The 24,074-nt window shown below is 41.2% G+C and overlaps 1 protein-coding gene across 4 annotated transcripts in view; it reads right to left on the bottom strand.

Annotated features, from left to right (window-relative positions):
• Positions 1-1,870: 1,870 nt before the first annotated feature.
• The window catches only part of ccdc14 (coiled-coil domain containing 14), a 40,817-nt gene continuing 18,613 nt past the window's right edge, over positions 1,871-24,074 (bottom strand). For all 4 annotated transcript variants that reach the window (XM_080199065.1, XM_080199066.1, XM_080199067.1 and 1 more), the window contains 5 exons: positions 20,238-20,379; positions 13,855-13,937; positions 10,965-11,183; positions 10,740-10,872; positions 1,871-3,086 (listed from right to left, as the gene is read on the bottom strand). In XM_080199065.1, coding sequence (XP_080055191.1) covers positions 2,117-3,086; positions 10,740-10,872; positions 10,965-11,183; positions 13,855-13,937; positions 20,238-20,379 — 1,547 coding nt within the window. In that variant the 3' untranslated portion in view covers positions 1,871-2,116. The remainder of the gene's footprint in view (positions 3,087-10,739; positions 10,873-10,964; positions 11,184-13,854; positions 13,938-20,237; positions 20,380-24,074) is intronic.

The following is a 24,074-nucleotide window of genomic DNA, read 5'->3' as shown; positions in this document are numbered from 1 at the left end:
CAGACTCTGGCCAAGTGAGGTTCAAGCAGCACAGTGCATCCCCAGCTCCAGCGTCTTGAGTGTAAAAGAAGTGAAGCGAAGGAGCACCTATACAACATGACAAATGATTCAGGAAGGTGGCTCACCATCACCTTCTTGCGGGCAATTAGGGATGAGCACCAAATCCTGGCCTTGTTATCAAACACCCGCCTCTTATAAATGAATAAAAATATAGATAAGACTCATCTATTTATACTAGGTCAAGGAACTTAAATAATCATATGTTGTGCAGGAAACTAACAGCCACTGTCTTTAAAAGGATGAATAACACAAGCATCTCTCATCTTTCCTCAATTTTGAGTTACCTATTTACAGTGACTGAATTATTTATTCTCAGATTGTCCCATCTTTTGGGATTATCATGCTGTTCTATTTCTTCATAAATCTATAATTTAACACGTGTGGCTCTTGTGTGTGACAGTTTCATCATTATCATCAAGTGTTTGAAAGGTGAAACATGGCAATGGTTAGATGCACTCTTCTCAAACAACGTGCCTCAGCTCCGAGACACTGCTGCCTCAGTTTTTCCATTTCTCATTCAAGTGCAAAAACTAGGGGCTGTTTCAGCTCTGGGTGTGTGCATTGCCACTAGGAACTGGATTAAGGCTTTGCAGACTTGTTGCGTGCAGGGTTCAGAAAAAATGTCAGTCCACAACTTTCTGGCTTCCCAGATTTGAGCAGTTGCCCTAAAAATATGCTGGGGAATCCTTCTTGGAACTTCTCAGATTAGGGTTTATCCTGCAATTGTACAGAGGTGCTAACTTTGAAAAACTGTACTGCACTGGGAGCATCCAATAAAGGAATTTAAATCACTAACTTTGGATAGTTCTGCCAGAGTAATGTCTATAGTTACTCTGAAAGAGTTAGAAGTTGTAAAAGCACTTCTAACTTCAGCATAACTATTTTAAATACCCAGAACAAGCCACCAGACAGGACACCCCTTCCACCCATACCCAACCCCCTACATCTCATGCACTTTTCTTCCTGGCCTGTTATTTTCAATTGGACATTTATATTCACCTGCTTTGCGGAAGCTACTGCTATATGAGAAAAAGGGCCATATTCTCTTTCACTCCACTTCTTTTACATTCAAAGCGCTAGAGCTGACAATGCACTGTGCTGCTTGAACCTCACCTAACCAGAGTTAAACGAAGGGTGAGTGAAACGAGTGCTTAAGCATCTTAGCACTGGTGAGTCAGTACAGAGTGGCAATCTGCTGCTGATTGCCAGTCCGAGGAAGTTATGATCATCATCTTGTTGATTTCAGCTGGATTTGAACCTAGACCTCAAAAAAGGTGAGGAGCGAATGTGCAACTCATGGCTGTAGTTTAATTTATAAAGCATTAATAAATGCAAAAATGTATCAGAATTCAAAAAGGAGGTAATTAGATTGAGGTGTTGCATTTTGCTGGAAGCATCCAAGTCAGGCAAGGTAAGCCTGCTTTCCAATTGGATTATTTTGCAAACAATGCACAGGGGGAGTGAGAGAGAGAGAGAGAGAGAGAGATTTTCTGGCCATGCTTGCCCCAAGATTGAAAATTCCTTGCAAGGTCAAGTGACCTTTGAACAGTCTGCCAAATTTCCTGTCCCATCTGCTACAATTCCCTTGGTGGATGGGACAGTACTTTGGAGGGATCAGATACTGGGAAGGAAAATTGTTGTTTTCTTGGAGTTATATCCTGATGTATCTTAAAGTGCCTAGAGATTGGTTAGCTACCTGCATCTTCAAAAGGAAATGACCATGGCTTGTACAAATGAGGAAACACAAACAAATCCTTAAAAAGGCAATATGCACTTAGAGCTCAATTTTTATAATCAGTAATTATCCATGTATAAAATTAAGGATTTCACCTGCAGTAAGTTTCTGGATTGAAAAAAACTAGCAAAATCTGTTTTCTGAAATTAAAATCTAATTACAAGAAAAGCAACATCCATGATTGTAAAACACCTAAAAAGAAAATAAAAGCATGGGGCAGTTCAGTGCACATAGTATTAAAAATAAAATTCTATTATATCACATTATATAATGTTAAAAACTGACTCCAAAAGCACATGCCTTCCCAACATCAATTTAACATTAAATATTTTGAGAGCGATTTATCTCAAGGTCCGCTTGTAAGCTCTTTTGTAGTCTTGCAATGTTAGCATCCAAGGCTGCTAAACTATTCCTGAAGTCTTGCTCATCATGGGAATTAAAAGAAGAAATAGATGACATACTCCAGCCAGATTTTATAGATTTATAATCAATACTTGAGAAGCTTGAATCTACTGTTGAAACCTTGTCTTTATGTAATTGTGTCCTGTTTATTTGGTGCGGGAGAGAGGTACATTCATTTAAATTAGATTTCAGAAGGCCTGTAATATTGTCTGGAAAATCAATACCAGTTATGTCTAAAGATCTTGAATGAATCTGGTTATTTTCTGCCACTGCCTTCTCTTTTGACTTGTGAGTATTGGGTATTTCTCCAGGGAAAGCTTTTTCTGCTTTTCCTAATCCATCTGGGATACATGGCATTGCTACCGTTCCATTATATGAACTTTCATCGTTATAGTGCAACTTTTTTGATCCAGTGTTCAACTGTAGTGGTATACATTTCTTCCTTTCAGTGGATTCATTTTCTTGCTTGGAGGCATTGCCAACTAACGGAATGTATGTGGTTTCATCCAGGTTAGAGTCCTCATATCCTCTAACAGAATGATTTTCAGACTGTGCACTGTACTTGGAAAAGTGTGTGGGTGAAGACTTTGTGGACAAGCCATTACTTTGGTAGGTTTCTGTGTTTGCAGATGTTAAATAAGGTTGAACCGGAATGGTCAAAGGTTCAGATTCAGGTATTTTACATGATGATGATGCAGCTTGTACGTTATATTCAGAATTTGTATCCAAATTTTTCAGATAAACTGTCACAGAGCTTAAACTTGGATCATCCTGTAGCTGTTCCTCATATTCTTGTAGGAGATTTCTAGTAAGTCTAGATGAGGGTTTGGCTTTCTTGCAATCTATACTAAGGTCAGAAAGCAGTCTTGCCATGCTGCTTTGCAGGTTTCTGTTAAAACAACCAAGCATATATAGTCAGTTGATGACAACAGTTAATATTTCCTACCAATTACAGAAGTGACTGATACTACATCAGTAGAACAGTTAACCAAAAAAAAAAATCAAGACTGCAATTTCAATGTGATCACCTTTCAAAATGAAACAGATGTGTTCAAGAACAGGAATACCCTTCAAGTTCATGGTGTAGAATGAAAGATAATGATGATGAAATAAATAATGCCTGGTTTTTGGCTTTATATTGTGATCAGCGGTTGATTAGGTTTTTGGAGAAAGAAGAAGCAGCAGATAAATTTATGTTGGGAATCATGTTGCAGCTTGAACCACGATCATGAAGTTGGACCACAGTATTCTTGTTGTGGAAATGCTTTAAAAAAAAACTTGGCTAAGCTGGCATTTATTGCCACAAAAAAGGTGATAGTGGGCTTTCTTGAAATGTACTGCATGTCAGGAACTTGCTAGGTAGGAATTTTCAGTATTCTGATCCAATGACCATGAAAAAACAGCAATATATACCAATGTCATGGCGTATGACTTGGATAAGAATGTAGGTAATGATGTTCCCATGCACCTGCTGCCTTGTCAGGCTAAGGTGGGGCAGTTGGGCAGTCTTGCCAAAGAATCTTTGGCAAATTGCTTCAGTGCATCCTGTAAATGGTACACATTGCAGCCATGGTACATTGCACAGTGATGGGTTTTTAAAAGATCTTTTAACAGGATGTGGATGCCACTGGTTAGGCCAGTATTTTTACTGCCCACACCTAACTGAAGATGGTAGCAAGCCGCCTTCTTGAACTGCTGCTACCTATGTGGTATAGGTGCATTTAGTGCTGTTAGGAAGGGAGTTCCAGGATTTTTGTTTAGCCACAGCGAAATAATTCAAAGTTAGGATGGTGTGTGGCTTGGGAGGGGAATTTCAATGTGGTGAAGTTCCCATGCATCTTCTACCCTTGTCCTTCCAGGAGGTAGAGGTTATGGGTTTGCAAGGTGCTGTTGAAGGAGCTTTCATGAGTTGCTGCAGCGCTGCCACTGTGCATTGGTGATTAAGGCATCAGATAGTGAAGGTGGTGAACAGCATGTCAATTAGAGAGGCTGCTTGGTCTTGGATGGTGTCGAATTTCTGAAGCTGCACTAATTCAAGCAAGTGGAGCATTCCATCATACTTCTGACTTCTGCCTTGTCAATAGTGGACAGGCTTTGAGGAGTAAGGAGGTGAGTTACTCACAGCAGAATTCCCAGGCTCGAAGTTGATCTTATAGCTAGTGTTATTTTTGGCTGGTTTATGGTAACCTGAAGGATGTGGACAGTTTTAGTTTATTTACTAATGTCACAAGTAGGCTTACATTAACACTGCAATGAAGTCACTATGAAAATCCTGGACAATGGAGGAATCAGCAATGGCAAGATTCTCACTTGTTGGAGATGGTCATTGAATGACAGAGTGGCACGAATGTTACTTGCCATGTATTAGCCCAAGACTGAATGTTCTCTAGGTCTTACTGCAGTTGGGCATGGACTGCTTCAGTATTTGAGGAGTTGCGATTGCTGTTACCTACTTCTGACCTTATTATGAAAGGGAAGGTCATTGATAGAGCAGCTGAGAAACTCCTGCAGCAATGTCCCAGGACTGAGATGATTGACCTCCAACAACCACAATCATTTTCCTTTGTAGGTATGACTCCAACTTGGAAAGTTTTCCTCCTGATAAAAAGGCAGTGGCATAGTGGTAATGTCATTGGATTAGTAATCCAAAGCACCAGCTTAATTCTCTAGGGACATTAGTTTGAATCCCACCATTGCAACTGGTGGAATTTACATTCAATCAAAAAACCTAGAATTCAAAAAGCTAGACTCAGTAGTAGTGACCATGAAACCATTGTTTGTCATAAAAATGTATCTGGTTCACTGCTGTCCTTTAGAAAAGGAAATCTACTGTCCTGCATTTGACTCCAGACCTACAAAAATGAGGTTAACTCAGAAACGGCCTAGCAAGCCACACAGTTGTATCAAACCACAAATGAAGTCTACAAAAAGAAACAAAACCAGTCATATCACCTGGCATAGATCCAGGCACTGAAAATGACAACAGTAAACCCAGCCTTGTCGACCCTGCAAGGTCCTCCCTACTAACATCTGGGAGCTTGTGCCAAAATTAGGAGTGCTGTCCAACAGACTAGTCACACAATGGCCTGATGTAGGCATACTCATGGAATAATACCTTTCTGACAATGTCTCAAACACCACCATCCCTTGGAATAGCCTGTTCCACCGACAAGACCAAACTGCCAAAGATGAGTGGTAGTGGTATACAGGCATGAGGAAGTTGCCCTGGGAGTTCTCAAAATTGACTCTAGACCCCATGAAGTCTTATGGCATCAAGTCAAACATGGGCACAGAAACTTCCTGCTTATTACCACATTCACCACCCACCCTCACACGCAGCTAATGAATCCATACTCCTCAGATGTTGAGCACCACTTGGAGAAAACACTCAGCATGGCAAGGCACAGAATGCACTCTGGGAAGGGACTCCAAAGTCCATCCCAAGAGTGGCTGGCTAGCACCACTTCTGACCAAACCCTAAAAGGCATTACTGCTAGATGATTCTGTAGCAGGTGTTCAATCTCATTTTCACTAATCTACCAGCCATAGATGCATCAATCCATGACTTTATTGGTAGGATTGACAACCACACAGTCCTTGTATCCATTGAGGATACCCTCCATTTTGTGTGTGGCACTACCATCATATTAAATAAGGACAAAATTTGAACAGACCTGGCAACTCAATATTGGACATTCATGAAGGCCATCAGCAGCAGCAGAACAGTATACAACCATAACCTGTAATCGCTTGGCCCAGCATATCATCTTGTGTACCACTACTATCAAGCCAGGGATCAACTCTGGTTTAAAGAAAAGTGCGGGAGGATAAGCCAGGAGCATCACCAGGTATACCTAGAAATGAGATATCAACTGGTGAAGCTACAGCACAAGACTACTTGTATGTCACCAGCAAAAGCAGCTTGCAGCTGACAGCTAAACAATCCCACAACCAATGGATCAGATCTTAACTCTGCAGTCCTGCCACATATGGTCGTGAATAACTAAATAGCTAATCGGAGGAAGCTCCACTAATATTCCGATCTTCAGTGATGGGGGAGCTCACCACAGTGCAAAAGCAAAAGGCTGAAGCATTTGCAATTTTCAGCCATAACTGTCAAGTGGATGATCCATCTTGGCCTCCTCCAGAATTCCCCAGAATCAGAAGCATATCTTCAGCCACTTTGGTTCACGCCACGTTAAAAATGTTGAAGGCACTGAATACTGTAAATACTATGGGCCCTGACAACTTGTCAGCAATAGTACTAAAGATTTGGGCACCAGATCTAACTGCACCCCTAGCCAAGCTGTTTCACTACAGCTACAACACTAGCATCTACTGGCAATGTGGAGAAGTGTCCAGCTATATCCTATCCACAAAAAAGCATGACAAATCCAATCTGTCCATTAATACCCTATCAATCTACTCTTGATCATCAGCAAAGTGATACAAGGGGAAAGTGATGGAAGGGTGCTATCAAGTGGCACTTGCTCAGCAGTAACTTGTTCACAGCGAGTGGATGATTGTTCATCACACTGAATAGAATTGACCTGCTAGAGAGTTTTGTAAATTGCATCCTTCCAGGCAGGTGGAGAATACTGAAGTGAGTAAAGAAGCTTTGGGCAGTCAGGAGGCAAGCCACTTGCTGCAGAATACCCAGTCACTGACCTGTTCTAGTAGTCATGGATTGATCCAGTTGAAGGTCAGATCAATAGTGAACCCTGAGGTTTATGGTGGGGAAAAAATGATGATGCTAATTCTATTGAATATCAGGGTCAAGTAATTAAGTTTGGAAGTGTTCTTTGCCAGACCCAGTTGGGCGGCATGAATGTTACTTGCTACTTATCAGCCCAAGCATGGAAGTTTATCAGTATGTGTATGGAAGAGTTCATTATTTTGAAGAATTATGAATAAAGCTGAATACTGCAATTGTTGGTGAAAAGAGATTCCTTCTGACTTTCTAGAGGGAAGGTAATTGACTAGGCTGTTCAAGGTAGCTGTTACTCCCTGCAGCGATGTTCCAGAGCTGAGAGAATTGAATAGGGAACAATTCTGCAGGGCAAAATACTTTTCATGAGCCTTTAGAGAATCAGTTATCCTAAATCTACAGAATGAATAAAATTCTTCATTAACCAAGAAATGTCTTGAAATACTTTATGCTAAGTTTTGCCCAGAAAAATAAACCCTGCAGATTTTCTCAAAGGTTGCAGTAGATTTACAATTCTGAAATGTGTTTGAAGGGAATTTGGGTTGGATATGGAGCTACAACTCTGTAACCCAGTCTGCAGTGCTGAATCTCCACTTCAGGTTCTGAGCACGGCTCAGTTCAAGACTGGCAAACTTGCTGCAACTGTACAGGGCACTGGTGAGGCAGCAGCTGGAGTACTGTGTGCAGTTTTGGTCACCGCACTTGCGCAAGGATATTTTGGCCTTGGAGGAAGTGCAGAGGAGGTTCACTAGGTTGATACCGGAGATGAGGGGGTTGGACTATGAAGAGAGGCTGAATAGACTGGGTCTGTACTCATTGGAGTTTAGAAGGATGAGGGGGGGATCTTATAGAGACGTATAAGATGATGAAGAGGATGGATAGGGTAGAGGTGGAGAGGTTCTTCCCGCTCAGAAAGGACAGCAAGACTAGAGGGCACAGCCTCAAGATAAGTGGGGGGGCGGGGGTCAGTTTAGAAGAGAGTTGAGGAGGAACTTCTTCACTCAAAGGGTGGTGAATCTCTGGAATTCTCTGCCCGTTGAAGTGGTAGAGGCTACCTCGCTAAATATATTTAAGACGTGGGTAGATAGGTTTTTGGTAGGCAAGGGAATTAAGGGTTATGGGGAGAAAGCGGGAAAGTGGAACTGAGCCACTTCAGATCAGCCATGATCTTATTGAATGGTGGGGCAGGCTCAAGGGGCTAGATGGCCTACTCCTGCTCCTATTTCTTATGTTCTTAACTAAAACAGTAACTCTTGACTTTACACCACTGAGATTACATTTTAGTAAATTTTTATTTTGTACAGGAGCTTTGAGTTAATTCTTACATTGGCATACAATATAACTTAGATATTCCTTTTCTGTAATGATCCCATCCAAATGCATTTCTCAAGCAATCAGATGTCTGTGAGGGCCATCTAGTGGTCAAAATTATGCTAGAGACAGATATGAACCTATTTCCCCAAGAAGGATCCCCACTCCAGCTGATAGTCAATTAGATATAACGGGTCAGATTTAAGCCAGCTATATTACTCTGTATGAAATTACTTCATTTAAAAAGGAGCAAATAAGTAACAGTAAGTTAATATGAAGAAAGAGGAATTAGAAATCCAAGATATGTATAAGATAATGAAGGGGATGGATAGGGTAGAGGTAGAGAGATTCTTCCTGTTCAGAAAGAACAGGACTAGAGGGCACAGCCTCAAGATAAAGGGGCGGGGGAGGGGGAAGCAGTTTAGAATGGAGTTGAGGAGGAACTTCTTCACTCAAAGGGTGGTGAATCTCTGGAATTCTCTGCCTGTTGAAGTGGTGGAGGCTACCTCGCTAAATATATTTAAGACACGGGTAGATAGGTTTTTGGTAGGCAAGGGAATTAAGGGTTATGGGGAGAAAGCGGGCAAGTGGAACTGAGCCACTTCAGATCAGCCATGATCTTATTGAATGGCAGGACAGGCTCAAGGGGCTAGATGGCCTACTCCTACTTCTTATGTTCTTATATCAATCTCATGGAATAAGCAGCAATAAGCACTAAAGATTTACTCCCTTCTGGAGGTGAGTTTGAAGTTATGAAATGTTTTATGCCAGGTGAGACTGAAAAAGGGACAGTAATAGGTTTTCATTAAAATGTTCTTGTCTTGTTGCAAATTGGAAAAGGAATAGGATTTGTTAAGATTAGAAATGTAATAAGCCAGCATCAAAGTTACACATCATTAGAATTTGGTTTGGATTTTTGCATCCATCATCCAAAAAGATTAATGAATTTTCCTTTTTGGTATATTTCTAGTGTGTAGTCAAAATACATTCTCAAATGCAGAACCCAGATTTTATTTTGTCAAATAACCTACAAGAAAGAAGTACCAGAGTGACATACATAGCCAATTCATACAGCCTACAACATTAGTTACAATACCAGTTAGGGTTCCACCAATGATGCACATAAACATCTTTATCCTCTTAACCCAAACTTGTTGGCAACTGTTGAATCACACACACACACCACCCAATACAAAGTGACTGAGACACCTCCAGGCACTAATTACAGGTTAGGAGAGTCTGATATAATCTTTAAAATATCTTCTGCATATAATTTGCTCTGAACTCACTTTTCACCCTCTTTCTCTGAAAGTAAGGTCATGCCCTTTGGTTGCAAAATCTGTGTCTCTGTTGATGCATGGACATTGTGGAAGGTTTATACAAGACCAATCTAGTTTATCTGAATAAGGGAGGGAGACAGGGCGAGGCAGACAGTGAGTGCGAGAGCAACAGAGAGAGAGAGACAGACAGACAGAGACAGAGAGTGTAAGAATGATCTGTGTGGAACCAAAGAAAGGGCAAATAGACTGGGTTTATTTTTGGGACTCAAACATCCAAATCAACTCATGGGAAAATGCAAATCACAAATGTAACACATTCAATGCAGTAAGGACAACAATCCCAACCTAACTACTACTGCCGGGCTGAATTCACCTTCGCCCTTAATCCCAAGAAAGACAGCACCCCAGAGATGGAGATCAAATTACTGAAACCAGACAAAACCAAGCCAAAATAGATTAATGAACCAATGCATTTGTCCCACAAACACCATGAAATCAAAAGATGCAATATATTCATAAATTTATATGGAAATGAAAAATATAAAATAGAACTTAAAAATATTGAGGTAAAAAAATCAAACTGAGGCAAACACTTCACCAATCAAATTGTTTCATCCTGTCATCACATCAAGGGCACAACACAAAAATCTGGGGTTGTTACAGTATGACTTTATCATCATGTTTAAATTTCTTGTTTACTGGCAGTAAGAGTTGTACTTAGGAACAGTTGCTAAGAAGCAAATGGTACTGTTGCCATTTAAAAATGGTAAGCAGGCTTTTTGTAATAAAAATAACCCTTCTGGATGTAACATACATGCACTCCATATTATTCTCAAGAGTACTAGTTGAGAAAATATCCCTGACCACATGGAATATTTCTACATTTTATATGAGCTATCTTAACGACCAGACTACCCAAGATTGCATATTTGATGTCAATTACTATTTATAGACAGCTGTGTAACAAACTCAACATCTATAAGGAATTGTGATGACATTACCCAAAATTTCATTTAGAACCTTTAACAACTGATAAATAAAAGTTATAATTTCATTAGCTTACTAGATTCAAAACCAAATGCCCCCACGAAAGACACAAAGGTGTGATTCACTAATTATTTCCAGCCTTTATATTTTTCAACAAAGAAGGTGAAGACTGAAAATAGAAATCTCAAATTCAAATTGTGTTAAGGAATAAGTGGAAAGTTAACAGTCTCCCAATGTCCAAAGTCCTCTTTATTACCTGGTTAGTTCTCGTAATCTGTTCACTTCTGCATCACGTTGTCGGAGTGTTATCTCCAAAATTTGATTCTCCTTTTCAGATCCCTCCAATTTCAACTGAATGTTTCTCATTTTAGTCAAGGCTTCACCTATTTCTGTGGGAGTAGCAGAATTAGCTAGATGTCTCACTTTTGGTAACAGCCACAGAACTCTTTAGAACAAAATTAAGAAAATATTTCTGACCTACCCATTTTGACTCGAGTTGCGTCTATCTCACACTGCTGGCTCTTCTGGAACAGATCTTGTTCTTTTCCCTGCACCAATCTGAGTAGCTGCTTGTTCTCCTCTCTCTGTTTATCTACCACATTCAGCAGCTCTTCATTTTTCTTTTGCAAAGACTCGAGTCCTTTCAGAGATTCCCTCAACTGGGCCTGTAATGCTGCATTCATGGACTGCAAGGAGATCACTGCAAGAAGTATGAGCAAATCCGAAAATAAAAAGGAGTGAAATTGAACTTGGGCAGGACAGCAAAATGGGCAGCTGAGAATCAGCAGCTGTTTTACACTCCTGTCCGAATTTCTTTTCCACCGAATGCAACTGAGTATTTTCACGTTCAAAGAACTTTGGTACATACAAGATCCAAGTAATGGAACATGCAATAGATTCAACAAAATTAAAAATAATCTCCTGACATGTTGTACCCCAGCATGTATGTTGTATTGATCCCATTTATTGTCCTCTTATTTCAACATCAGTTTTTTTTTTACAAGTGGAAACACATCCAGCCCCCTTTGTGCTGATGTTCTAAATTAACCACCTGTTTATACAGCAGCATAAGCCTGAGGTGGTCCATTAGTACATCATTCTTGCCTACAATATGTAAACCATACAGAATCACAAGAGTCCTTGGTGTACATTATACTCAGGAGGTATGCCTATAGGAAAATTAAATGAATGGAATTGGTTCAGAAATTTATTTCATACAAACTATATCATAGTATAGCATACCCCAGAAACAGTAGTGGAAGCAGGTTTCATAATAGCTAAATAAGTGAATAATTGATAGAGAATATTAAATTGGTTTGAACATGATGGCACAGTGGTTAACACTGCTGTCAGTACTAGGGACTCAAGTTTGACTCCCGGCTTGGGTCACTGTCTGTGCGGAGTCTGCATGTTCTTACTGTGTCTGCATGGGTTTCCTCCCACAGTCCAAAAAACATGCTAGTTGGGTGGATTGGCCATGCTAACTTGCCCCTTAGTGTCAGGAGACTAGCAAGGGTAAATGCACGGGGTTATGAAGATAGATCCTGGGTGAGATTGTGGTCAGTGCAGATTCAATAGACCAAATGGCCTCCTTCTGCATTGGGGGATTCTATGAATGTGAACTTATAATCATATTGCAATCACTCCGGGAGAATCCTTTATTATGAGATAATTAATAAATCCCATTCGTCATTAATAAATCTCGTCTCATTACACATTACCAGTTCTAAAATAGTCTAGTGATTCCAGAATGGACTGTCCTGAACACAACGAATTGATCTTCTAGACTACAGTCACACCCTGCTGTCTGACACCAGAAAAAAAATCCTAGGGTGAGGGTCTCCTAAATCAAAGTGTCCAGGTAAATTTTCCTCTCCCCGATGCATCAACTCTGATCCCAGGTTCTGCAAATTGCATGCACTCCTTTGGAAATAGTTGTCGTGGGTCACACAGCTGTCCATCACCCACATGCTACAACTGTCCTGTCATCTATTGTGTTTTATTTGACTAATTAGCTTTAAAATTTAGAAATATCACTCAGATGTAGTTATGTTATGCAATTTAACTAGTCACACCATAAATTTCATAAACTTATACCTCCTTGTATCAGATTAAAAATATTGGTCCAGTTTAGAGTGGGGGTGGGGAGGAAGTGAGAGAGGAAAAACAAAACAAACTGATCAACCACCTATTTGTTCACCGAATTAATGCCTTCGGCTTCAGGTCTCCAGCTCCAGCCTCCCTTCTTGGGCCATTCAATTTCATAAATGCCAGAGCTGTACTTTTTCTCTCCCTACATACAATTCCCTCCCTTACCAAGTTCCCAGAGTTCAGTAGTCAGCCGTGCACTCAGACAAGGCGTGAACTTTGTGCGTCTGCTAAACCTTTTATATTTATACAAGCTCAAATTCAAGTCAACTGAGTTGGCCAGTGTTGGCTGGGGAACTAGTCCTAACTATTTGCCTAATTAACTAACTGCAGCTGCTTCTAGTATTCAGCTGGTGGATCACTGATCAAGGTTGAAATAAATTACAACTTGCTGTTTACAGTTAGGTTGAATGTTGAAAGCGAACTTGATTAGATTTTAGGAGAAAAGCAATCCTTAAAGCTTCCTGAACCCAGAGAGAAAATGCTACTAAATCTCAGCAGGTCTGGCAGCATCTGTGAGTGGAGAAAAGAGCTGACGTTGAGTCCAGATAACACTTTGTCAAGATTTTGACAAAGGATCAGCTAGACTCAAAACCTTAGCTATTTTCTCTCCTCACACAGATGCTGCCAGACTCGCTGAGATTTACCAGCATTTTCTCTTTTGGTTTCAGATTCTTGCATTTATAGTAATTTGCTTTTAACCTTAAATCTTCTTCACTTACAAAATTCCCCCAGAGTCAAGCTCTTGGTCTCAGAGAAAGCTGCACTTTTGCTTGACTAAATGATCAGCCAACATAAAGAATGACACTTTGATCCAACAAAATTGCAGAGAATCTAAATTTTAAACTACGTGGTAACAGATATAATTACAGGGAGAGACGTTAGTGTTGTTTCTGTTTTATATTGATTTCTAAAAGAACTCAGCATATGAAACAATATCATAGAATATATACAGTGCAGAAAAGGACATTCAGCCTGTCGAATCTACAATGACTCTCTGACAGAGCATTTTATCCAGCCCTTCAATCCTCCCTATCTCTCTAATCCCACACATTCATTGTCACTAATCCCATCTAACCTACACATTTTGGGGCCTTGAGGCTAGCTCATTTCTGATTGCTTTTCCACAAAACGTTAACCAAATGTATTTCCTTTTCAGGCGATATATTTTCATGTATTCAGGAATGAGCTTTAGGTTACATTTTTTTAAAAAAGCTGGATACCTTCAAAATTGCAGTCTACTGATCTGGAGTCTTTTTCAGCTCTTTCTCGCTCTCGAAGTTGCTGGTTTACTATCCTTAACCGTCTAAAAAAAAGTAAAAGAAACAAATTTTAGAACTAAAATCAGATCTGCTTTGAATGTTTACCAAAGTTAAGGTATCCTAAATAAAAGCTAATATTTTAATTGGCAAGAGAAATTCAAAATGTAGCCATTAGTTAACTCTAAAACATAATACTGCATGTGCTGGGAGTCTGAAAGAAAAACAGAAAATGAGCATCTCTGGCATTATCTGTAAAAAGAAATAGGGCCCAGATTTTCACCATGAGATAAAGCTGCAGCATTGGTTTCTTCTGCGCAGTCCGCAGCTAAAGTTAACTTTTCTGGGGAAGTAATTTGCTCTCCCAGTTGCAATTACTAGCAGCGAACTCCCTCTCTCTTTCACACTTGCCCTGTTAAGCACCATGGGATAATTTAGGTGTTAAGGGTTAGATATTATTGAGTATAATAGTTACTAAGTTCTTTCACTGACTTGAAATATTTCCACCTAACTTTGCTGCAGAACAATTCTATATTTTTGAGAGAGAAGAGCATGACTGAAAATTGAGCAGTGCACAGATAACGCCTGTTACAAATTTACAAAAACAGAACTGAAAATACTGTTCTTGAAAAAGTCAAATAAACAAGTGTTTTCCCTTAAATACCATTTTCAGCTGGATTCATTTAAAGGAGTCAAATATGTAACGCCACTCATTCTTTCTGCCAATGTTATATCACATTACATTTGATTGCAATAACATTAATTTTTTTTGGGGGGGGGGTGTGGAATGGTGGATTTACCATGCTAAATTACCTATCTTTGAACATAAGAACATAAGAAATAGGAGCAGGAGTAGGCCATCCAGCCCTTCGAGCCTGCCCCGCCATTCAATAAGATCATGGCTGATCTGTCGCTGCTCAGTTCCACTTTCCCGCCCTCTCCCCATAACCCTTAATCCCCTCTCTTATCAAAAACCCATCAACCCGCGTCTTAAAAATATTTAGCGAGGCAGACTCCACCACTTCAACGGGCAGAGAATTCCAGAGATTCACCACCCTTTGAGTGAAGAAGTTCCTCCTCAACTCCGTTCTAAACCGCCCCCCTTTTATCTTGAGGCTGTGCCCCCTAGTCCTATTGTCTTTTTTGAGCGGGAAGAGTCTTTCCACCTCTATCCTATCCATCCCATTCATCATCTTATACGTCTCAATGAGATCTCCTCTCATTCTTCTAAACTCTAACGAGTACAAGCCCAGTTTATTCAGCCTCTCCTCATAGCTCAACCCCCTCAACTCCGGTATCAGCCTAGTAAACCTCCTCTGCACTCCCTCCAAGGCCAAAATATCTTTGCGCAGGTGCGGCGCCCAAAAATGCACACAGTACTCCAGTTGCGGCCTCACCAATGCCCTATACAGCTGCAGCAAGACCTCCCTACTTTTATATTCAATCCCCTTCGCTATGAATTCCAGCATCCCATTCGCCTTCCTGACCACCTGCTGCACCTGCAAGCTGGGTTTTTGCGATTCATGCACAAGGACCCCGAGGTCCCTCTGCACCGTCGCCTGCTGCAGTTTTTCTCCCCGTAAGTAATAGTTCTTCCTACCATTCTTCCTACCAAAGTGGACCACCTCACACTTGCCAACATTAAATTCCATTTGCCATTTCCTGGCCCATTCGCCCAGCCTATCTAGATCCTTCTGCAGACTCTCCACACCCTCCGCACAATTTGCCGTTCCCCCAATCTTGGTGTCATCAGCAAATTTCGACACTCTACACTCGGTTCCCTCCTCCAGATCATCTATATAAAATGGTAAAAAGCTGAGGCCCCAGCACCGACCCCTGGTGCACTCCACTAGTCACCATCCGCCAATCCGAATAGCACCCGTTGACCCCCACTCTCTGCCTCCTATTTGACAACCAATCCTCTATCCACGCTAACACCCTACCCCCAACTCCATGTCCCTCGACCTTCTGCAATAACCTCTTGTGAGGCACTTTGTCAAACGCCTTCTGAAAATCTAGAAAGACCACATCCACCGGCTCTCCTCTATCCACCGCCCTAGACACATCCTCATAGAACTCCAGTAAATTTGTCAGACACGACTTTGGACACTAAGAAGCTAGGAAGATGTTCTTGCTCTAGAGGGAGTGCACAGAAGGTTTACCAGACTGATTACTGGGGATGGCAAAACAGAGAAACAAGGAGAGATCAAGTTGGTTAGGATTGTATTCATTAGAATTCAGAAGAATGAGAGGGAAAAAAAAAGTAATTGAAATCTATAAAGTTCCAACAGGACTAGACAGAGCAGATGCAAGAAGGATGGTGGGGGTGTCCCACGACCAGGGGCACAGTCTGAAGATACAGACAAGTTGAGAACTTTCTTCACTCAGGAAGCGGTCAGCCTGTGGAATTCGCTACCACAGAAAACTGTTGAGGTGAAGCATTGTATGTTCTCAAGAAGCAGTTAGATATAGCACTTGACCCAAAGGAGATCAAAGAATATGGGGAACAGGCAAGATCAGGCTATTGAGTATTGATCAGCTACGATCATAGTGAATAACGGAGTAGGCTTGAAGATCTAAACGGCCTCCTTCTGCTCCTATTTTCAATGTTTCTTGAACCACTGCAGAGTGGTTAAGCTACTCCCAAAGTGTTGCTTGGGAGGGAGTTCGAGGATTCTGAACCAACAATGATGAAGGAATGGTGACATATTTCCGAATCACGTGGATAACTTGTAGGTGGTTATGTTCCCATGTGCCTGCTGCCCCTGTTCTTCTAGACGGTGGAGGTCATGGGTTTGGGAGGTGCAATCAAAGAAGCCTTGGCAATTAGTTGCAGTGCACCTTGCAGATGGTACATATTACAGCCCTAGTGCACCAGTGGTGGGGGAACTGAATGTTTAAGGTAATGATTGGGATGGCAATCAAGAAGGCCAATTTGTCTTGGATGGTGTCAAGTTTCTTCAGTGTTGTTAGAGCAGCACTCATCCAAACAAGTGAAGAACATGCCAATCTTGATTTGTACCTTATGGATGGTGGAAAGGCTTTGGGTAGTCAGGATGCAAGTCACTAGTGCAGAATTCCCAACTTTTAACTAGCTCTGTAACCATTGTATGTATGTGGCTTGTCCAGTTAAATTTCTGGTCAATAATGATTCCCAGGCTGTTGATGGAAGATTCAATGGTAAAGTCAAAATGTTTTAAACATGTTATTGTGTGGTACTTGGTCCAAACATTTCACTTTTTAAGTGAACAAGAACAATACAAGAATGTATTTAAATTAGAATGCTGTTCAGCATTGCTGAAAAAATGCATGCTGTTGAATCTTCGCATCTTGCACTCATCAAGACAGACGTAAGAATGCTAAATTTCAAGGAGAGTAACAATTTATAAATTTCAAAGGGAGTAACTATTTCACATGAAAAAAAGCCGCTGGTTAGTAAGCTGACACTGGTTGGTCAAGGCATTGCCATGGAGAATGTAACAGGGAGCTAATGTTGCTCACATTTTTGTTCCATTCAAAACAGACAATGCCTAGATATGTTTCTTTTGCATTCAGACCGTAGGTCCCTGCATTTTAATATATGTATCTTCAGGAAAGTGCAAGCCAAACTGATAATCTTAAATTAGTTCTTAGTGTAATTCTTAGCACACTCAGCATTGTTCAGCAACTGCTATCCAATTGTGAATCACATTCAACATTAGATGTTGAGATGTTTGGCTTATGGACCTGGCATTGCACTAGCATGGCAATTCATACCAGTTTACTCATTTGTGCAATAGCAGAAAGTTTTTTTTCACTGTTCAAGGAAAATATCACTTGTATTGCTACTGAATGGGAACAAAGTGAATGGCTAGTTTCACCTCTTGTTCAAATTTGAGATGTGTTACCCTTTCGGGATTTGAGGTAGATCAGACTCTTTTCAGATCTGAAAGTGGTGGCCTTAAACTCGTCATGAGTATATATGATGATCTGAGTGGGGTAGCCATTTTCCCAAAAGATAGCTTTAACATACCTTCTTTTGGTGTCAAGATTATAGTGAGCAAATGGTCCAGATCCTATGGAGAGGGTTGGCAAAACAGCCAATTTTATAGCATGTTGAGTTGTGGGAATCCCAAAGCATAAATTGAAGGTAGGTTTGTAGTAGATGTTAGCAGGTTTTTCAACTAAGTGAATTTGTCAGGCTACTCCAATTTAAAGGGGAATTTGAACATAGCATTAAAAAGGTGTGCACGGAAGAATATGCTGCAGATTCAATTATAGCAAATCTAAGGATCAGAAATATCAAGGGGTAGGAGGTTAGGGATCATTTTCCATCAAAATTGCATTTCTTTTGGTAACCAACAAAAGCGTTAGAGAAAACTGGGCCGAGAGGAAATCCCAGCAGTTAGCATATCCCATTTATATACAGGTACAGTGTCTCAAATCTGGTTATCCAAAAGTAGTAAGAAGTCTCACAACACCAGGTTAAAGTCCAACGGTTTTATTTGGTAGCACAAGCTTTCAGAGTCTCGCTCCTTCTTCAGGTGAATAAGGAGTTGTATTTACAAACAAGGCATATATAGACACAAACTCAATTTACAAGATAATGATTGGAATGTGCGTCTTTACAGGTAATCAAGTCTTAAAGGTGCAGACAATGAGAGAGGGTTAAGCACAGGTTAAAAAAAAGAGATGTGTATTGTCTCCAGCTAGGACAGTTAGTTAGATTTTGCAAGCCTAGGCGAGTCGTGGGGGTTACAGTGTGACATGAACCCAAGATCCCAGTTCAGGCCATCCTCACGTGTGCAGAACTTGGCTATCAGTTTCTGCTCAGCGATTCTGCATTGTCGTGTCGCGAAGATTGCTTTGGAGAACACTTACCCGAAGATCAGAGGCTGAATGCCCATGACTGTTGAAGTGTTCCCTGACAGGAAAAGAACATCCCTGCCTGGTGACTGTCGAGCGGCGTTCATTCATCCATTGTCAGTGTCTGCATGGTCTCCCCAGTGTACCATGCCTCGGCACATCCTTTCCTGCAGCATATCAGGATGTTTTCCGAGTCGCAAGAGCATGTACCTGGTGTGAGATGATGGCATCCGTGTCAATGATCTGGCATGTCTTGCAGAGGTAGGTGTGGCAGGGTTGTGTGGTGTCATGGTCACTGTTCTCCTGAAGGCTGGGTAGTATGCTGCCGACAATGGACTATTTGAGGTTCTGCGGTTGTTTGAAAGCAAGAAGAAGGGGTGTGGGGACAGCCTTGGCGAGGTGTGCATCTTCCACAATGACATGTTGAAGGCTCCAGAGAAGATGTTGTAGCTTCTCCCCTCCGGGGAAGTACTGGACAACGAAGGGTACTCTGGCATGGTACATTGGGGAGACCATGCAGACACTACGACAACAGATGAATGAACACCGCTCGACAGTCACCAGGCAAGTGTGTTTTCTTCCTGTCGGGGAACACTTCAACAGTCATGGGCATTCAGCCTCTGATCTTTGGGTAAGTGTTTTCCAAAGCAATCTTTGCGACACATAACGCAGAATTGCTGAGCAGAAACTGATAGCTAAGTTCTGCACACAAGGACAGCCTCAACCGGGATCTTGGCGTTCTTGTCACACTATCTGTAACCCCCACGATTTGCCTGAGCTTGCAAAATCTCATTAACTGTCCTGGCTGGAGACAACATGCACCTCTTTAACCTGTGCTTAACCCTCTCTCCACTCACATTTGTTTGTTCCTTTAAGACTTGATTACCTGTAAGACTTGTATTCCAACCATTTTCTTGTAAATTGAGTTTGTGTCTGCATATGCCCTGTTTGTGAACACAACTCCTCACTCACCTGAAGAAGGAGCGAGACTCCGTAAGCTTGTGCTAACAAATAAACCTGTTGGACTTTAACCTGGTGTTGTGAGACTTCTTACTGTGCTTATCCCAGTCCAACACTGGCATCTCCACATCATATCCAAAAATGAACAATGTCTAAAAACTGGATATGCTTTAAGATGCAGTGCATAATTTTTATTATTAGAAAAGTAATTTACTGGGTGTTGGACAAGATGCTGCGCTGACACTAGTTATTTGCCTGTTTTTTTTTCCCTTGCTAAGAGTGAACCTTGATCTGGCCAAACCTATGTGATGTCACTTCCCCAAACCAAAAACTGACAAAGTCCAAAACCAGTATGAACTTTGTCCCGTAGTTGCCTATTTTGAAAGACCTTAGCTGTAGCAACATGTTGAGGTATGAAACTGAAATAGTAAGAATTTGTTGCCTCTGCTTGGGATTCTTCACTATGACCTCGCATCTTGGCTAGACTGTCAAGGGAGCAAAGTAAAGTACAAAGCAAACATTAGGAATTAAATACTATTGACCTGCGCAGCTGTGCATTCTCACTGCGTAAAGGTTGGAGACTCATAGCTATCTCTGCTTGTACATTAGTGCTTCCAATCACAGTTGGTAGGAGTGAGATACTATCCTCTAGTTCCATTATCAATCTGTGAGCCTCAGAGTCATCTGTCAACAGAAAAATATTAATGTTTAACAAATCCTGTCAAACTATTGCACATAAGTATTTAATGCACACCTACCTGCAATGCAATAGATCATGACTTCAATGTAAAATATTATCCAACATGAATCAGATATAGCTGTTTAGCTCAAGAACGAATGGATTCCTCAAGCTCTATTAAAGGCAAAGTTATGTATATATACTGTTATTAAAATTGGTGAGTATTTTAGATTTCTGCTACCCCATCAGGTAGGGGGAAGTCATGAAATTTCCTGGCTGGCTGCACCCACTCACCTAAATGGTGAGATCTTTGCTCTGATAGAGGGCGGTGCAGAATGGAGTCAGGCCTGCCACCTCAAATGCAGATTGGAGACAGTCACAGAGGCTGCCAAGTACCAAGGCAAGCCACTTAAAAAGGTTCACCTTTGCAATGTCAGTTTCAGTTTTTGGCTAAATATTAGGCCCTCTACCCCTCACTTCACATATCTCCTCATTCACTCCCCATCCAAACCACCTTATGCCAACCGATGCTACCAATCCAATGGCCATTTATAGCCACATGCCAACTCTAACAAATCATTAGAATACTATTAACTAAACAATATTCCTGTAGGCAACGTAAATTGCAGAAAGGAATATTCCCCTTTTATACTTGGCACACGTTGCACTCTACAGAATTATAGTCCTTTTAACAAATAGTTCACAGTCTCTTCCAGCTTCCAATGGATCCATGTTTTACCGAGTAATAACTTTTGCGTGACTGCCTCCAGGCAATTCTCTCAGTTTGCAGAGTTTCCCCAAATCCACCACCAGCAGTAAAGCTCTGATAAGTTTTCTTCCTCCCCCCAGCCATGCCAGGATGAATCTCCCTTAAAATTCCTTTTGATGGTTGGAAATCTCCAGTCCTGCTACTGCGATTGGAGAGTTGGCCCATTCACTAATGTTATATAGCTGAAGAATCTATAGCCCTCACCTGCTACTTCAGACCCACAGCAATGTGGTTGACTCTTAACTGCCTTGTAAACCACTCAGTTCTAGGGAAACTAAGGATGGGCAACAAATGCTGGCCTTGCAAGTGATAACCACATCCATGAAATTTTGCTTCCTAGTTCTAGACTCCCCCATGAGGTAAAATATCCTGTCAGCATCTACCCTGTCAAGCCCCTCAAAATATTGTATGTTTCAAGTAGCTACCTTCCATTTTTCTAAACTCCAAGGAATATAGCCACACCCTGCTCAACCTTCCTTATAAGGCAAACCCTTCATCCCAGGAATCATCTACTGGTTCTCTGAACTGACTCCAATGCAAGAATATCCTTCTTTAAAGGAGATAGAAATTGCACATATATGCCAATGTTTTGTCCACTCACTTAACTTATCTATATCTTTTCAGACTCTCTGTATCCTCTCCAACTTGCTTTCCTGTTTATCTTTGTATATTTAGCAAATTTGGCTATAGTACACTTTGTTCTTTCATCCAAATTATTCATATAGATTGCATATAGTGGAGATCCCAGCACTGATCCCTGTGGCATCCCACAAGATAGTTTGCCAACCTGGAAGTTATCTATTATTCCTGACACTGTTTGCCAATTGTCTTCCATGCTTATATAATGTACCCAACACCATGAGTTCTTGTCTGGCTTTTAGCTTACCTTCTATGTGACACCTTTTTGAATGCCATTTAAAAATCCAAATATAGGGGGCAACTAAACTAGTGTGACAGGATGGTGGGAACCGGAACAGCAGGCCAGTAAGTGTCGGGACTGGGGAAAAAAATTGAGACCGAAATAAATATAGCACAGAGTAAGAGTGGGTAGATGGAAGCCATAGGGCTCAGCGGGACTGTAGGTCTGGTGTGTATGCTTCAATTAAAGTATAATAGGTAAAACAGATGAAGTGAGAGCTTGGATTACTGCATGGAATTACAATGCAACCTCAATTGCAGAGACATGGGTAAAAGGGGGGACAGGACTGGCAGCTCAACATTCCGGAATATATTCTTTTAGACATGACAGAAGGGGAAAACAAAAGAGGTGGAGGATTTTGCATTGTTAATTAAGAAGCAGATCACAACTGTGTTGAGGGTGGACACATTGGAGGGATCTTGTAATGAGGCATTATGGATGGAGCTCAGGGGTAAGGGCGAAATCACAATATTGGGAGTGTACTATAGACCTCCCAACAACCCACATGACAGAGAGCAGCAGTTGTGTAGGCAGATACTGAAAAAGATATGAAAATAAAACAGGGTAATTATGATGGGTGATTTTAACTACAAAGGTATGTAGAGGGACAGGTAGTATTGAGGAAGCAAGGGAGATTGCAGAAGAACTTGGACAGGTTAGGGGAATGGGAAAAGAAGTGGCAGATGGAATACAATGTGGAAAAGTGGGAGATTATGCAATTTAGGAGGAGGAATGGAGGCATCTAAATGGGGAAGTGCCTAGGAAATCAGAAGTATAAAGGGACTTGAGAGTCCTTGTTCAACATTCTCTTAAGGTTAACGCGCAGATTCAGTTGGCAGTTAGGAAGGCAAATGCAATGTTGTATTCTCGCCCTCTGACATGAATGACAAGAGCAGGGGTGTACTTCTGACACTGTATAAGGCTCTGGTTAAACCCAGTTTGGAGTATTGTGAGCAGTTTTGGGCCCCATCCCTAAGGAAGGATATGCTAGCCTTGGAAAGAGTCCAGAGGGGGTTGACAAGAATGATCCCTGGAATGAAAAGCTGGTCATATGAGGAACAGTTGAGGACTGTGGATCTGTACAAGATACTGCAAGGCCTGGATAGAGTGGACGTGGAGAGGATGTTTTCACTAGTAGGAAAAACTAGAACCAGAGAGCACAACCTCAGCTAAAGAGACGATCCTTTAAAAACAGAAATGAGGAGGAATTTCTTCAGCCAGAGAGTGGTGAATCTGATAACTCTTTGCCTGTGGAGGCCAGGTCATTGAGTGTCTTTAAGACAGAGATAGATAGGTTCTTGATTAATAAGGGGATCAGAGCTAACGGGGAAAAAGCATGAGAAAAATATCAACCATGATTGAATAGCGGAGCAGACTCGATGGGCTGAGTGGCTTAATTCTGCTCCTGTGTCTTATGGTCTTAAGTGGGTGAAATCCTTAATGAGTACTCTATCGGTATTCATCAAGGAGAAGGACATGACGTATATTGAAGTCAGGGATGGATGTGTGAACACTCCTTCAGACCATCAATATATCAAAAGATGGAAATGTTGAGTATCCTAAATTGCATGAAGGTAGACAAGTTAAGGGGCATTAAGGGGCCAGATGGGATCTATCCCTGGTTACTGAGGAAGGTGAGAGGAGAAACAGCTGGGGCCTTAACAGACATCTTCACATCCTCTTGACCACGGGCAAGGTTCCAGAGGACTGTGAGAATAGCCAATGTTGTTCCCTTGTTTAAGAAAGGAAGCAGGGATAATCGAGCAAATTATAGGCTGGTAAGCCTGACATCAGTGGTGGGGACGGTTTTGGAGGAGATACCGAGTGACAGTATATCTGCACATTTGGAGGAAAATGGACAAATAGTAACAGGCAGCATGGTTTTGTATGGGGAAGGTCATGTCTTACCAACTTGATTGAGTTTCTTGAAGAGGTGAAAAGATAATTGATGAGAGGGCTGTGGATGTAGTTTTTATGGACTTTAATAAGACGTTTGAAAGTCCCACATGGCA

This window comes from Carcharhinus amblyrhynchos, chromosome 11, assembly GCF_965287045.1.
Source record: "Carcharhinus amblyrhynchos chromosome 11, sCarAmb.v2.hapA, whole genome shotgun sequence".
NCBI lineage: Eukaryota > Metazoa > Chordata > Chondrichthyes > Carcharhiniformes > Carcharhinidae > Carcharhinus > Carcharhinus amblyrhynchos.
This window is presented reverse-complemented; position numbering and strand designations above follow the sequence as displayed.